Here is a 15,048-nt window from a genome sequence, read left to right on the forward strand (position 1 = left end):
AAAGTATTTGACTGGTATGCAAGCCAACTCTCATGGCCCTGGGCACTTGACTTCAAACCTCCACGCTGTAAAACATGTTTGTTCTGCAGGACTACAAGCCCCATGACTTCACGATTGGACTTGTAGGAAATGTAGTTTTTGAGGCTTCAGTTGTCACTGCTGATAAAATCAATGTAGCTATAAAACTTGATTTTATATGGCTGTTTCATAAAATGACAGTAAATTCTTGAAATTACAATAAACTAAACGTAATATGTCTACGTTAATCGGTAGTGTAATGAATGTAACGTCAATTATTTTTGATTTTTAGCGTTCGCGTTAACCAAGTGTGTGACTACAAGTACCACAATGCACCACTTCATTTTCTGCCAGGGAGAAACATGGCTGCCCACTGTTCACCGAGGGTATTTTTATTTACGTTTCGTTTGTTATCAGTTTTAAAGGAGACAAATGAAGACAGAGCCATTGCCAGAAGCTACAATTACATTGTGTAACAATTAAATCAGACGTCAGGGATTCGGGAAGAAGACGCCATTTTTTAAGTCGTAGTGACACTGACCGCGAACATTTGCGTCTGCCTGATTTTTTTTTTTTCATTTTCGCTGAGCTGTCAAGCTGCTCGTCGGCGTCGGACCGCTTTGTTAGCCCGCTAAGCTGCTACATAACGCAACTGTGAGTCAAACGCACATACATCCGGTAATAGTCGCTATGTTTAGCCCCGTGAAGTCCTCTTATTTCAGAGTCAGCCCGGCCATTGTCAACAGAGAACTCGGCAAGACCAAGATGAGATAGCAAGAGGGCACACCGGAGTGCTAACACACGACTTACTACGAGGCAGAGTCCCAGAATAATTGAGAGAAAACTGAGTAAATAACTCACACAGCATGTTCGGGAATCTTTTCGAGGAAGAGGAGGAGGAAGGCTTCGCTTCGGTGTCTTCCAGGGGGAGAGCTGCAAAGGGGAGAGACGAGCCACCTCCACCCCGAGGAAGAAGCAATCTGTGCGGCATCAAGAATCAGGGGGGCACCTGCTACCTCAACTCTCTGCTCCAGACCCTGCTGTTCACCCCAGAGTTCAGAGGTGAGGCCAGCTTACATATCCTTACAGTAGGATGAGATTCAGGTCCACCAGAGGACAGTTATGCATGTATTATATTTTCTTATTTGTGTTTTGCTGTGTGTCTTTGCAGAGGAGCTGTTCAGTTTGGGGCCAGATGAATTAGGATGCCTGGAAGACAAAGACAAACCAGGGGCCAAAGTAAGAGCCTTTATTGTAGGTGTAATCAGAGATGCAACTTAACATCTATGTGATTTCTAATGAGGTATTTCCTTCTTCTCTGCAGGTCCGAGTGATCCCACTAGAGCTGCAGAGACTGTTTGCCAGTCTGCTACTGGTGGACCAGCAAAGCGCCTCCACCGCCAGCCTCACTGACAGTTTTGGCTGGAACAGCAGCGAGGTCTGTGTCCATTATCTTCGTCATTGAGGCTCAGGTTACACTTCATATTTCAGTGATTGATTTACCTTCCGGTCACAGCGGGAAGTGCATGCAGACATTCACAAAACTGGATTTGAAACTGCGACAGAATTGGAATTTCACCTTGTCTGGAGGCAACCCAGCTGCAGTCATGCAAAAATACATACACAAAGAGGGAGAACAGACAGAAACATTCACAGAATTCGCCTCAGGACATGCACAACCACCTTTTCCAGGTTAAGAATGTACATACAGTGATTTGATTAAACTCACACTGGAGCTCTAAAACTATCATACTGGAAAGTGCAACCAAAGCTCTAGCTGGGGGAGGTGAGAGTGACTACGCACATAACAGACAGAAATGTTGCAAGGTTGTTGTGCGTAAATGTTTAGAATAAAGAGTGAGCTTTAAAAAACATACATTATGGTAATAAGATGACACGAAACTTAAATTTAAAGGGGAAACAGACAACTTCTTCCCTTTCAAAGCATTTCCAAGTGGCATTAGTGCTGGCGCTGCTGTAACAAAGACAACAGATTGCTGTTAGTTTTCCTCAGTGCAGCAACAACACAAGAAAAAATATGAGTTTAATCATTCATTTAGTCTCTAATGAAGACTTAAAAGCAAATAGAAATGATGCCAGGCTGCCAGCCTGACTGGATTGCCAGTCAGCCCACATTTTCCGAGGAGATTTCCTGCCTGTGTACTGAAAGCAAAGATTATGGAACCAATCTAAATGCAGATGGTGTTATTATTCTATAGCCATTACATTGTGCAATCAATATTGACTTCACATTGATAAATTAAAGCAAAAAAATGTTTACGCATTAGACCTGCAACTGATATACATCGATTTCTTCTATAGTAACAACAAAAACAATATACTATGAAAGCTGTAATACAGTGTGTACTGTATACTTTAGTACATAGTATGTAACTGAGACATGGCGTCTCTCGTTCTGTCATTTGACCCTTTCTCTGTTGTCCTATCTCAGGGAACAAATCAGCATGATGTGCAGGAGTTGAACAGGATTCTGTTCAGTGCATTGGAGCACTCTCTTGTGGACACCTCTGGTAGTACTTTTATCCATCGGCTGTACCATGGGACCATTGTTAACAGCATTGCCTGCAAGGAGTGTGGTAATGTCAGCCAGAGACAGGTGCGTCAGTGTTTGCAGGATTTCTCAGCCTCTCTGACGTGGCTCCTTTTTTATATATATGTTTATAAATGCAGCTGGAATTGTTATACCTCCACAAAGGAGGTATCCATGTTGAATACATTTCACAATGAAATGCTAAAACAAACATTACTAACCCAGTTCTGCAATTTTTGGTGTCTTCTGTAGGAGGACTTCCTGGACCTGACGGTGTGTGTTTGTGGCATGTCTAGCCTGGAGGATGCTTTGTGGAGCATGTTTGTGGAGGAAGAGTTGTTTGAGGGCAATAACCTGTACCGCTGTGCACAGTGTGACAGGCTGGTTACTGCTGCCAAGGTCAGTGCCAGCTCTCAGACTGAAGATTATAATCCAATGAACCTTAACAGATGTTCAAATTCTTCTTTTTCCCTTGTGGAACTAGCCTTACGTTAAATCATTCATACAAAGTAGAAAACTTTTGTTCTACTTTGTATGAATGATTTTACATAAACATAACAAATCTAGCTTTTTTCAGCTGTGTCTCACTTCACTTTATATTTTGCTCTTATTCAGTCTGCCAAGCTTAAGAAGCTTCCTCCATTCATGACTGTGTCTTTGCTGAGGTTCAGTTTTGACTTTGCCAAATGTGAGCGATACAAGGAGACGGGACGCTATAGTTTCCCCATTACAATCAACCTGCAGCCATTTTGCGAACAGGTACTTGACCTTAGATTATGCACATTTACCATTACTTTTCTCGGTTGTTGTCATTTTTATTGCTTTCCAGATGTGTGCTCACACAAAGATGTCTTAATAAGTTAAATATTATGTGTTTCTTACTTACAGACTGATGGAGAGGAATCTGATTACTCCTACGAGCTGTTCTCTGTGATTATCCATAAGGGTGGCTGCTATGGGGGCCATTACCATGTTTATATCAGGGACATTGACCAGCTGGGCCAATGGGAGCCGCCGGTAAGAAAAATAAAACAGCAAAAGTGGAAAAGAGCAAATGAAGGAATATTTTTTATTAAAAAAATAGCTGTCATTAGTTATACTTGCTTTTAAAATTGCTATTTCAAAGGCAGTTGAATGCGAATACTCTAATTGACTTGCATTACTAGCGGCAATATAAAAAGAAATGCCTCTTTGTCTCGTTGTTAGGAGGAGGAATGCAAACTCAAGACTCAGAAGAAAGGCAAGGAAGAGGTCAAGAAGGAAGTGTGTGAGCCAAAACTACAAGAAGATGACCCTTTGTCTGTCCTCACTGCTATTATCGCCCAGGTATAGCTACTGCAAATCTAAGAGCTTTTGTTTAGTTCATGTATGTTTTTTTTCTTTGAGTCAGTGGTACAGTCATAGTTGACTGATGGTGTGATTTCCTGTCCACTAGGAGCCATCAAAGAGCATCCTGTTGGACCAGCTGGGTCAGAAACTCCTGGATAAGATTGGTTCATCCTGGAGCAAAAAGTTCAGAAAACACTACGGTCCTATAGGAAAGGTATTTAAGTTTACAATCTTTTTATGCTTTCTTTCAATCAGGGCTTATACCAGTTTATTTCATGTACCAATAATTGTCGTCTTGTTACTTATTCTGTTCTGTTGTAGTTCTTGCAGTCCCACAGTGATGTTTTCATGTTGGTGTCCAATGGTACTCGAGTGGCATTGAAGGCAAACCCGCCAAGCCCTGTGACTGAGCCACCAAGCCCTGTGACTGAGCCCCCAGGCCCAACAGAGCAGATCACTAACTCTGATCCTTCAACACCTTCAGACCCTGGAGCTGCTGAACAACAGCAGGAGCCTGAAAAAGAGGTATTGGAGCAGCAGCCACATTTTCGACGTCCAATATTAAATCGTTACGACTTTTGAAGGAAGAATTACACCTACTCAGTTGTTTTTCATCTATGTTCCTGGTGGACATCTTTTTATTACTTTGATGCCTGTTTCTCACGGTGTTTCTTCCTGTCTGTCAGCAGGGTAGCCACTGGTTTGACCTTAACGACTCCACAGTGACCTCCATCAGGGAGTCTGACATAGAGAAGCAGTTCCAGGGCAAAGAGAGTGCATACATGCTGTTCTACAGAAAAACACAGCTGCACAGGCCCAGTGAAGGTAATTGACTCCATGTGTTGCATTAGTATTGGAAAAGATGTGTCAGATCAGAAAAAGAAATGGAAAAGAGTTGATTAACAGAAGAGAAAGTAGGGTAATTTGATTGTCTTTGACTGTCTTTTATAATGTGTTTTGTGTTTCCTCTACATTTGCAGCCCTGAATAATGCCCAATATAAAGTTCCTCTTCACCTCATCCACATGGCTCAGGAAGAGAACATCAAACTACAGCAAATGCGGTACAAAAACACACATTCATGTATCATACCACGCTTTTGGCTGTTTAGTAGATTCTGACTGAAAAGTGTGACATTTCAGTGGAATCTGAAATCATAAATCAGTGAGGATCAACACAAAAAGGAAGACACTTGTATTAAAACTGGTTTGTTACATAAATTATTGATGTCAATCGTGTGTTTCTGTTACAGTGAGAAGTTCGAAGCCACAAATAACACTGTGGAGCTGCGACTTCACCTGGCAACCAATTACAGGCTAGAAAATGGAGCCCTGCAACCAATCAACAAGGAGCAGGACGGGAGCACCACTCTGAGTTTCGACCGTAGAAAGACCGTGGGAGATCTCCGATTAGCTATTTATCAGGTAACTTAATTTCCAAAACGCTGTTGTGTATTAAAAATACAAAAACGAATGGTGGGAGTGAGCTGTTTTTGCATTTGTGTATAAAGATGCTGGACCAGTGGGAAGGGGACATGGCTCTGACTATGGCCAAGAGTCTTCCTGCGGGTCTACACCTCTACAATACTATTACAGGTGAGACTCTTGCATACAAACTACTTTTGAAAGAGTAAAAGAAGTTTAACAAATGTTGTAACTCATTCTGGTTGTGGTACTCTTTGCAGATGACAGTGTCTCCCTGTACAGTACAGGCCTTCAGACAAACTCTGACCTGTTTGTGTGGAACGGCAGAGAGGTAAGGAAAGGCATAGTCCAACAAAGTAGGCCTCATGCAAAAAAGGCATCTGGACTTGACTTGTATAGTAGGCTGGAACGTTTCAATTCAATCATATCACTCATACGTGCTACCTAAGAAGAATGAATTGTTTTATATGAGTGATTCTTGCATGGAACCCAGTATCTGACCAAAGATAACCAAACTTGACACGTTTTCCTCCTCAGGTGTGTGGTGCAACTGTCCTCATTGGAGCTGAATGGGAGCCAGTGCTGCTGACTGTAGTCCGCCCCCATTTGGGGGAAGATGGGATCCCGGAGGTGGAAGATGGGGTGGAGTGTGAGGAGGGAAGCGGAGGTTTTGAAAATGGAGGGCCAGGGCTTAAAAAGGAGGCGAGAGGTTTTGCAGGTGCTGCCACTCTTGGGGAGGTGAGGGAGGCTCTGGGGGAGCCTAAGGAGAGTCTGCTGTGCCAGGAGCATAAGGGAGGAAAGAGAGCAGAGCAGGCGGCAGGAGAGGGAGGAGGGGCAAGCGGATGGAGGCTGTTCCCTCCCGATGACATGCAGCGGACGCTAAAGGAGCTGTCACTGAAAGACGGAGATGCGCTGTTGGTGCTGGAGCCACAATCATTCGACAGCAGGTAAAATCCTTAGCAATGTATGTGATGTTGTTTTCCTCAAGTGTTTGTTTTACAACTGTCTTCTTATCTTTGCTCAGCATGTTCACTCTAAATGGAGACGTCGTCACTGTGACTACACCGTCTGACTGCCGCTGGCTCCAGGTGGAGTTTCAACCAAATGGAGGAGGAGAAGGAGAAGGGGACAAAGAAGAGGAGAGGAGGAAGATCAAGGTTCCAGCTACAGGAAGTATGGTCAGTATTTTTGTGCTGCAGTTGGTTTGTATCCTCTTTGTTCCTCCATGTTAGCACCACATTGTTGTCTCTAAAAAATCATTTAGTCATGTTTGATGTGCGTCTCTTACAGCTGCTGTGTGAGGTGAAACAGAGGGCCAAAGAAGAACTGCAGCTACAGGAGAACCCCCCAGGCAAGCTGCTCAGTGTTAAACTTAACTGTTTACAACTGCAGATGTTTTACAACTGTCACTAATCACAAATGAATATCAATGAATTGATTAGAAATAAGAGCTCGTATTAGAAGTCAGTTTGGATATGTCCTTAAATCAGCTGTTTTTATTCTCACTGACCAGGTGCACAGTACTGTCTGAGACAGGTGGACTGCACAGGGAAACTCCTTCCTCCAGGTACTGTTACATTTGTTACCTGGGGGTGATTTTAATGGTGGAGACAACTTAAAGGCTGGAAATCCCCCTCATTGTAACAAAATATCAAAATATGCATTCCTTTACACTCTTTACACTGCCCCCTCATAAAATGTTTAAAAGGTACTCCCCCTGCTTGTAATGTTTCTTCTCATCATCCATCTTTGAAGTTTTAAAGCATATTTACCAAGTGCGCTTGTGTTGTCTTACCTTGGTTTACCTGACAGTGTGTGAGGAGTTGAGTGTTCGCGATGCAGGGGTGCGACTCATGACCACACTGACTCTCTGTCCGGGAATTGCCCCCAAGGCATCACAGGTGTGTCTTTTTATTTGAAAGCTTCAATAAATCCTTTGTACTTGCAGCTGCACATGTGAAAGTTACAGAACCCTTAAGTAGCAGTGAAACCTTTCACATCCTACGTTTTCAAGCAAATTGGAGTTACGAGCATTTTAAATGCCTGATTGATGTGGGTTTTTTTTCTTTGCGTTGCAGCTTTTCCTTCACTTCTCTGTGGGCACAGCGCCCTCTGCTGGCATGGAGATGGACATAATTGTGGAGAGTGCTTGTACTGTCAAAGAGGTGAGGAGAAAATGCTCATGCACGTATTATGTGAAAACTTCAACACGTGCTTATGATAAATGTATGCATACTTTTAAAATTTGTATTTTCTTATTATTATTTGCAGTGTTTAAAGGCAATGCTGGATGCTGTGGGACTTGATGGTAAAATAACTTTTTTCTGCTTTATTGTACTGTATGTAACTCATATGCACTGCAGACTCATCTTCTTGTCTCTGTTTTGGTAGGACTGAAATCAAACATTTTTTACTATAGTACATCAGTGCAGTACCTGGTTGTTAATGTCAGTTAAATATGCGTTTGCAGGCACCTGTTGGCACTTGAGGAGGCTTGATTGGTGTGAAGAGGTTGGAGAGGCAATTGTGGATGAGGTGAGTCGCTGACTGTCATACCTAAATCAACGGTGTTTGCAGACATCTTTTACTTTGTTTTGCTTCTTTTACCCACTTATCAGGTGTAGTTTTTCTATTTTTTTTTTTCATTATATTTAGTACCAGGCAAAAGTCTGGAGAGAATATTGTATGCTGTGATGTAAACTTTGAGTATCGTTTGAAATAATTTGACCAACAATCTCTATTTTCAGGATGCTTCTCTGTCAGAGCTGAAGATAAGCAATGGAGAGACATTAATCATCACAGAAGGACAGCTTCCTCCAAAGGTACTTAAATGTTTTGACTTTGGCTGGAGATTTATTGAATGTTGTGACTTTACCTCTCTCTTGAGCCTGGTTATCTGTTTTTCTCTGTCAGGGTTTTCTAAAGCTACCAGTGTGGCTGTATCTGGATCCCAGAAACAACTCCATGGAAACTGATTTTAACGGCCACACTGAGGAGCAAATGCTGGAGGTTGTGACAGCAGGTGAAACGCACAATCAGTCACCTCCAATGTATGCTGGAAACATGGCAGAGCTGAAAAGTGTAGGACAGGTGGAGATATCGGACGAGGCCACCTTGGAGGATTTTAAGACTCAGGTATGAGTATAATTTGTCCTTGTTGACACACTGCTTCTCTTTCGTTTCATGGAAGGCTTAATAATCAGGTCAGGCAAAGTGTGCATGTGATTTTGGTGGGTTTTTTTCTACCCAAGATGCTCCTCTCAATCTATTTTGTTTTCTGTTTCTGTGTCAGGTGATGACATTACCCTCCCTTCAGAATGTGTGTGTGCCAACCACTGCGTTCATGCGTGTGTGGCAACTTGAGGGACAAAGGCTGGCACGAATCCTCAGAGGACAACATCTCACACTCAGGTATGAACACTTTCAAAGTTGTAACTGATGCTCACAAGATTCTAGTTATTATTGATAATTTCAGTTTTGAGTCATTGCTTTTTTCCTCCTCATCAGGAAATTGAAGCTGACCAGTGCTACAGACCTCTGTGTGCAACAGCTACTAAAAGAGGAAGATCTAGGGTAAGGTTTGCAATGTCACCATTTTTTTTTCACTTATACATAATGTGTGTGAGAAGGAAAGGGACCCTTCTGTTATTTCTCGGTTACATTATTTGTGTCTATCTGTTCCAAAGCCCTAAGGAGGTGTTGCTGAATGTTAAAATGGGAGTACCAGGGGAGAGGTGTTACTACCCTCCAGAGGAGCTGGTTTGGGATGCATCCCGAGACTCTTCTCCTCGCTCTCTACGCACTTGTCTGGCTTCACACTATGGCCTCTCCCCCGACTCTCTTCTGTTGGCCAAACACCAGCCAGAGAAACACACCTGGGAGGAAATCTCAAACTGGGTAAGATAAGCACAGAGTAATTTCTTGTTTTTTTTTAGTTTAGGCATCAGGGGAAATCTGTATGTATACTTGCACTCACTTGCTCAATAGAAAAGTTGGTAGAGTTGAAAGAGTTTGAGAAAGAACATTGGACGAAAATGTCGACTGCGTGAAACGTAGCAAGGACTGACAAAAGGAGCATGGATCTGATCATTCAGTTCATCATTTTATCAGGATTTTTATTACATAAGCAAAGAAATTATCCTAAAATCTCAATATTCTTGAATAATAGTGAATAGTGAATAATATGCTGTATGTCTTTTTACTTTCAGAACCAGCAGGTTTCCAAAAAGAAAAAGAAGAAGAGGGCAGAATCACTACTGGGAGCACCGTTTCACCTCAAAGATGGAGACACAATCGGCATCAAGGTCTTCATAAAACCCAGATTGTTTAAAAATTAGTCTGTTTCTGTTTTATTTGTTTCGAGAAACGCTGAATCTGTTCTTAATATTTTTTTCCAGAATCTTTTGATTGACAACAACAGGGTATTTGTCACCATGGAGGATCAGCAGGGCCAGCAGAGGCTCAGAGAGCAGGCAGAGCAACGCAGGAAAGGGTACGGCTTCAGATCTTTAACGGCATTGATCAGTACTGTAGCTTTAATACTACCACACTGTGTCAGTTGGGTCCTTTACTGAAACGTTGTACCCTTGCTTCTTTTTAGAGGGCAGGCTGCAGGCTCAGATGGTGTCGGACCACGCAAGAAGGCTGGAACGACCAAATCCAGGAAACCAGAGGTGGGGCTGTCAATCAATGTTGGAGTATTCAGATAGCACCCTGCTCCCGTGGGTGCATGGACAAATCATAACTACGCACAAACACAGATGCTACATTGCAGGACAATCCACTTGACGTCAGTCTTGTGCCATTTCTTTTTTTCTAACTGTGTTTCTCCACAAAACTTTCAAACCCGACTCAGTTCCCGCTGTAAAATAATTCCTTCTTCTCTTTTGTCTGATTTGTTGACAAGAGAAGGAATTTTATTTTGCCTTTTTGATTTGCTGTTTAGTACCACAATTAGTTATCTTGTTTCTTCTCTCTACAAGATTTCTAAATTACAACCACCACACATGCCCTTTATGGAATTATATTCTTTGGGATATTTGAAGACAGCGACATTCAGGAAAACAGATTGTCTTGCTGCATTGATCGGTAGCTACTTTGTAAAAGTATCAGCCCTGAAAAAACACTTTCTACTTTGAGTGTTTATTTTTGTTTTGTTTTTTTTTTGCTGTTACAAGCTGAAGGTTATATACTGACATATGTGCTGACTGGAGCGTCTATCTTATACAATTTTGTATAAAATGTAGCAATCAGGGTGAAAAAAAAAATACTGTCAGCCACCAGTTAATGGGTTTTATCTTCTGACATGCCAACAAGCCACTATGGCAGGAAATCAACCATCAAAGCTGATGCTCACAGGATAACTTGTTTTAAGTAATGCTGATTTGTATAAGAAACCTGTCACTGTGCATTGAGAACAAGCACGTTTTTTCTGGATCATGGGCTTGTTTTTAAGGTTGATAAGGGAGAGGAGAGATGGGCCTTAATATGGAGAAGCCTCAGTGCTGCTCTGTCCTCCCTACCTCGCTCTCTACCTCTCTCATTCTACCTCTGCTGCCCTCTCTGCCCCCCCCCCCCCAAGTTTTTGCCGTAATTAATAGTTTTGTTTTCTTAACCTCAAACTGTTCATGCCCCTGCTCTATATAAGTCAACTACAGTTTAAAAAGTATTTCAGTTTGATGCCTATGTTTACTTGTAGTCATATTTTATAAACGGTTAAGCAACTTAATCGTCTTTTATTGGACATGATCCTCTTCTAGAGCTAATAATAAAGCAGACAGCCTTCACTTTCACCTTTAATCCATAATTTCATGTTCAAAGAAATAATTCTTCTATAATCATGTGATGCCAGGTGAATTGGCTGCTGCAGATATATTCTGTAAAACAATACATTCAAATCCTTTCTGGCACTAATCCTCCTTGATTATGTAAAATTTAAATTCCCTGAGTTGATACACGAGTTTTCATTGTGGAACATGTAATGTTTCATTTGCATGCACTATATGTGACTTCAGGGAAGAAAAGTAATATTCTTGTAGATAATTTATTCGAAAAGAAGTGACAAAATAATGTTTATACTGTATGAAATGTGATCTGTTTTCTAGGCTGCTTGCCTGTTTTATTTCATGTATTATTCTGGCCTTGATCAGTGCCAAGTAGAAATTTATAGTTTTTTTTTTAAGCAATTGGAGGAACACTGCTTGACAGCATACTCAGCAATAGTGAAATTTAATTTTGTATAGTATGAAATCATTTACGAGTGTTATTGATTACATCTTTGGTGTTATTGATAAAGAATGATCTGCTGTACTATGACAGTAGACATCTGTTTGTATTCGTGTCAGATTGTATCTGCAGGAAGTATTTTATCAACAATAAAGGTATACAGTAATCAGACTGAAGCTGAATCATTTTAAACCTGCTCCTAGGCAGGTGTACCCACATTTTCTTTCCATGGAGGGTCAAAACTGAAAGTTAATGGTGGACCACGGGCCAAAAGCAAACTGTACTGTCTGTATTGTACAAGAATGCAAAATGGTATTACGATCCCAAGTTCCCTTAATTGATGGACTTGTTGTGCCCTGCATCTTAATTTATTTATTTATTTATTTTTTTTCTGTTCCTGTTCTGGTGGGCCAAACCGAACCTCATTGCGGACCCCACTTTAGCCAGCCTTGCTCGGCAATGTTGGCTGATTTTTCCATCTTTGAACAGCTATAGTGCTGTGAAATTTGGGGCCTACTGTAAGAAAGTAATAGTTCACAAGAAAAGTTTGTATATGAAAAAAACAATTAACTTTTTATCCTTTTTGTAATAAGATACGTAAATAAGATGAGAAAAAGTTCTTGTAGTACCTTAATTAACAGTAATTAATGACCGTTTTCATTGTTATCACGGAAACAGTTACGGTTACAGTTGACATTCATTATTCATACAAAATATGCAACATTAAAGGTGCACTATGTAGTTTTGGGGAAGACATTTTAATCAAAGAAAGATCTTTGTTGACTGATTTTTCTTACTTAATATTCAAAGTCTCTTCGTTTTCATGACATGAAAAAAAAGTAATTCATAAAATGAATAAACAAACTGACCTTAAAGGACAACACAATTTCATACTGTTTTACTTTGTTTATATGTGGTGGACCCTGCCACTTTTCTAGCCTTAAACAGTGTTCTTATTTTTCTCTGAGAACAGCTTGTTTATTCAGTTATGGAAAAAATACTACTATGTAATACTACTTGTTGTTTGTTTTAGTACCTCATTAATATTGAGTCTGAATTTCTTCTCCAAAACTGCATAGTGCTCTTTAACAGCACACAGTGCTGTGACCAATCACAGCCCAAGAAGCCTGGAGTGTCCAATCAGCTTTCACAGTGCAGCTCTAGTGTCCCTCTGTCACAGTATTAATGTGGCCGGCAGACACGCTGTGAGATTTACTGCAGGGAGAGCAGAGATTGTCTGACAGTTGCTCAGCTTGACAAATAACGTTTGCAAAAATGGTTGATGCTTTCTGTGCTACATGGAAACTGGTGGACAGCCAGAACTTTGATGACTACATGAAGGCACTTGGTGAGCAAGTTTGATTTGTTTTTTTATTAATTTGTCTCCTTGAAATAAGAGTTAATTGTTCTCAGTGTGAGTAATGATGTCTGCTGTAGGCTGCATCTATTCTACAAGCGTGTTTCTGATAAAGAAGTTGCTTATTTTTGCTCAAATATTTGTACTTTAAGCAAAGCATAATGTGTTTTCTTTTGATTTGTTTTTACAACAGGTGTTGGTTTTGCCACTAGACAAGTAGGCAATGTCACCAAACCAACAGTAGCGATCAGCCAGGATGGAGACAAAGTGGTGGTGAAAACCATGAGCACCTTCAGGAACACCGAGATCTCCTCCAAGCTGGGAGAGGAGTTTGATGAGACTACACCTGATGATCGACACGTCAAAGTAAGCTGAGTAAAAGTCATTGCATAATTTTCACCGCGATGTGCGCTCTAGCTGGAGGTGGTTTAAAATTTAACTTGCTTGTTTGTGTTTGCAGTCTACTTTCACCTTGGAGGGAGACAAACTTGTGCAAGTGCAGAAGTGGGATGGCAAGGAGACCAAATTTGTCAGAGAAATCAAGGATGGGAAGATGGTGATGGTGAGATCACATAACACACACAGCTTGATGGAGTATGATACAAACCCCTACAGCTGCAAGAGAAGATAAATCTTGTCATGCATGTCACTGTTCTTACATTTACAACTTGCAAAGTAGTTATGTAAAGCATTTTGAATTGCCTTGTTGTGCAAACGTGCCTAACAGATAAACTTGCCTCGCCTTGTTATTGCTATGGTGAAATAAATTATACGACTAGAATGATGTAAGGAAAACTTGCTTAACATTCAGTATGCATCATTTCTAGATTTTGCATTAAAAGCACGAATAAATATTGACCACCATCATGTAACACAGGCTGTCCTCTGCTTTGTCTCCTCTCTGCCTCACAGACTTTGACTTATCAGGGAGTCCAGGCGGTCCGCACATACGAGAAAGCCTAACTCTAACATCCACTTGAATGAGCAAATCATCCCTGCACTGCAAAAAAGGTGTCCCCTCCCCTTTTTATTTTAACAAAAATGTTTTTACAGCAGTGATTTGCACTTGATTTGTTGTTGTAACATGAGATAAATATTTTGGGAAATCTTTTTTGTAAGATCTTTTGTAAGAAATTTCCGACTGTGAAGGGCCTAAAATGTTTGATTCTGTGGAAAAAGGGAAAAAAATAAAGTGCTTGACTAAACTTTATCGTCTCAGACTTTTCAGTTGGGGCTCCATCAGTACCACTTTATCTCAACAGGGCTCTCTTTCTCAGGGTTTTTTTTTTTTTTTTTTGTCATCCAACTTCGAATGCACTCCTACATTTCTTTTCACTGTCAACCTAAATTGTGGGAACAGTGCTCTCCCTGTGATGGGTCAGTTCCAGGTGACAGCTGCAGGGTGACCGTGAGGGCCAGAGCCGGCCGTGCAGCAGCAGCAGCCAGTGTGACCATTGAACTCATGGGAATGAACGTCCTCTAGTAACCTCCAGATGGTCAGAGACGACTAGGAGCTGGAGGGGAGTGGAGGGGGTGGGGGTGGTGATGTCACTGGCCTCGGGATAATCCGGTTTTAGTCGTGGTGTCATTACGTAGAGGCATCATTCGATGGTGTGCGGACCAACCGTGAATGAATGCTGCCACTGGTGTGACAGAATGACAGCAGTACGGAAGGACACTGTGCAGGATTAGGACAGTTTGTATCAATAAATCCAGTATCCCACGGTTGGTAGATCAAAGTCTAAAATTAAAGTGATCTGCAACTGTTACAAACAAGAGGACACAGTTTTAAAGCTTTCCCTCATCTAACCTCAGTCTTTCCCACATTTTAAGAGGCCAAGCGAACGCCTCTCTGTCCTCCCCTGTGAGCTGTGTCGAGCCTACTGAACACTGTGACTACAAGTGGCCATTCTTCTCATCCCAACACACAGGCTGCCAAGTTTTTGGCCACCTCTGAATAGCGTGTGACACAAAGAAGCCGTGGTAACTGGAGTGGAACTCATTTGGCCTTTGCCCACTGAATTAATTTAAATTAAAATCTATCTTTATGCTCTAGTTATAGGATGCCCAAAAATATTCCCCCTAACTCTCACAAAATCCAGGCCAAATCATTTGCATAAGTATTCGGGGTGACAACAGTTAAAA

At 41.4% G+C, this 15,048-nt stretch overlaps 2 protein-coding genes across 3 annotated transcripts; both read left to right on the forward strand.

Annotated features, from left to right (window-relative positions):
* Positions 1 to 404: 404 nt before the first annotated feature.
* On the forward strand, positions 405 to 11,717 carry usp40 (ubiquitin specific peptidase 40). Of its 2 annotated transcripts, none has more exons than XM_073483774.1 (31): positions 405 to 1,080; positions 1,190 to 1,257; positions 1,343 to 1,456; positions 2,471 to 2,635; positions 2,822 to 2,968; positions 3,185 to 3,328; positions 3,458 to 3,586; positions 3,776 to 3,895; positions 4,005 to 4,112; positions 4,220 to 4,423; positions 4,585 to 4,723; positions 4,879 to 4,960; positions 5,150 to 5,321; positions 5,408 to 5,492; positions 5,582 to 5,652; positions 5,859 to 6,268; positions 6,346 to 6,499; positions 6,612 to 6,672; positions 6,835 to 6,888; positions 7,134 to 7,222; positions 7,400 to 7,486; positions 7,593 to 7,629; positions 7,792 to 7,856; positions 8,069 to 8,143; positions 8,235 to 8,456; positions 8,614 to 8,732; positions 8,829 to 8,894; positions 9,008 to 9,218; positions 9,530 to 9,625; positions 9,719 to 9,813; positions 9,922 to 11,717. In XM_073483774.1, exons 1-31 carry the CDS (start codon positions 885 to 887, stop codon positions 10,028 to 10,030), a joined length of 3,894 nt encoding a protein of 1,297 aa, XP_073339875.1. In that variant the 5' UTR covers positions 405 to 884; the 3' UTR covers positions 10,031 to 11,717. The 2 variants fall into 2 exon arrangements, with proteins under 2 accessions (XP_073339875.1, XP_073339876.1); XM_073483775.1 differs by having other exon boundaries at positions 4,588 to 4,723.
* A 1,030-nt stretch (positions 11,718 to 12,747) lies between these two features.
* Positions 12,748 to 14,108, forward strand: fabp7a (fatty acid binding protein 7, brain, a). The gene is made up of 4 exons (XM_073484276.1): positions 12,748 to 12,894; positions 13,097 to 13,269; positions 13,364 to 13,465; positions 13,816 to 14,108. Exons 1-4 carry the CDS (start codon positions 12,822 to 12,824, stop codon positions 13,864 to 13,866), a joined length of 399 nt encoding a protein of 132 aa, XP_073340377.1. The 5' UTR covers positions 12,748 to 12,821; the 3' UTR covers positions 13,867 to 14,108.
* Positions 14,109 to 15,048: the final 940 nt, after the last annotated feature.

This window comes from Pagrus major, chromosome 16 (genome assembly GCF_040436345.1).
Source record: "Pagrus major chromosome 16, Pma_NU_1.0".
NCBI classification, from domain to species: Eukaryota; Metazoa; Chordata; class Actinopteri; order Spariformes; family Sparidae; genus Pagrus; species Pagrus major.

Coding starts and splice junctions, on each gene's coding strand:
- usp40 (XM_073483774.1), top strand. CDS start 885: ATGTTCGGGAATCTTTTCGAGGAAGAGGAGGAGGAAGGCTTCGCTTCG. Junction 4,113..4,219: donor ACTACGGTCCTATAGGAAAG/GTATTTAAGTTT, acceptor GTTCTGTTGTAG/TTCTTGCAGTCCCACAGTGA. Junction 5,653..5,858: donor TTGTGTGGAACGGCAGAGAG/GTAAGGAAAGGC, acceptor TTTCCTCCTCAG/GTGTGTGGTGCAACTGTCCT.
- fabp7a (XM_073484276.1), top strand. CDS start 12,822: ATGGTTGATGCTTTCTGTGCTACATGGAAACTGGTGGACAGCCAGAAC. Junction 12,895..13,096: donor TGACTACATGAAGGCACTTG/GTGAGCAAGTTT, acceptor TTTTTACAACAG/GTGTTGGTTTTGCCACTAGA. Junction 13,466..13,815: donor AGGATGGGAAGATGGTGATG/GTGAGATCACAT, acceptor TCTGCCTCACAG/ACTTTGACTTATCAGGGAGT.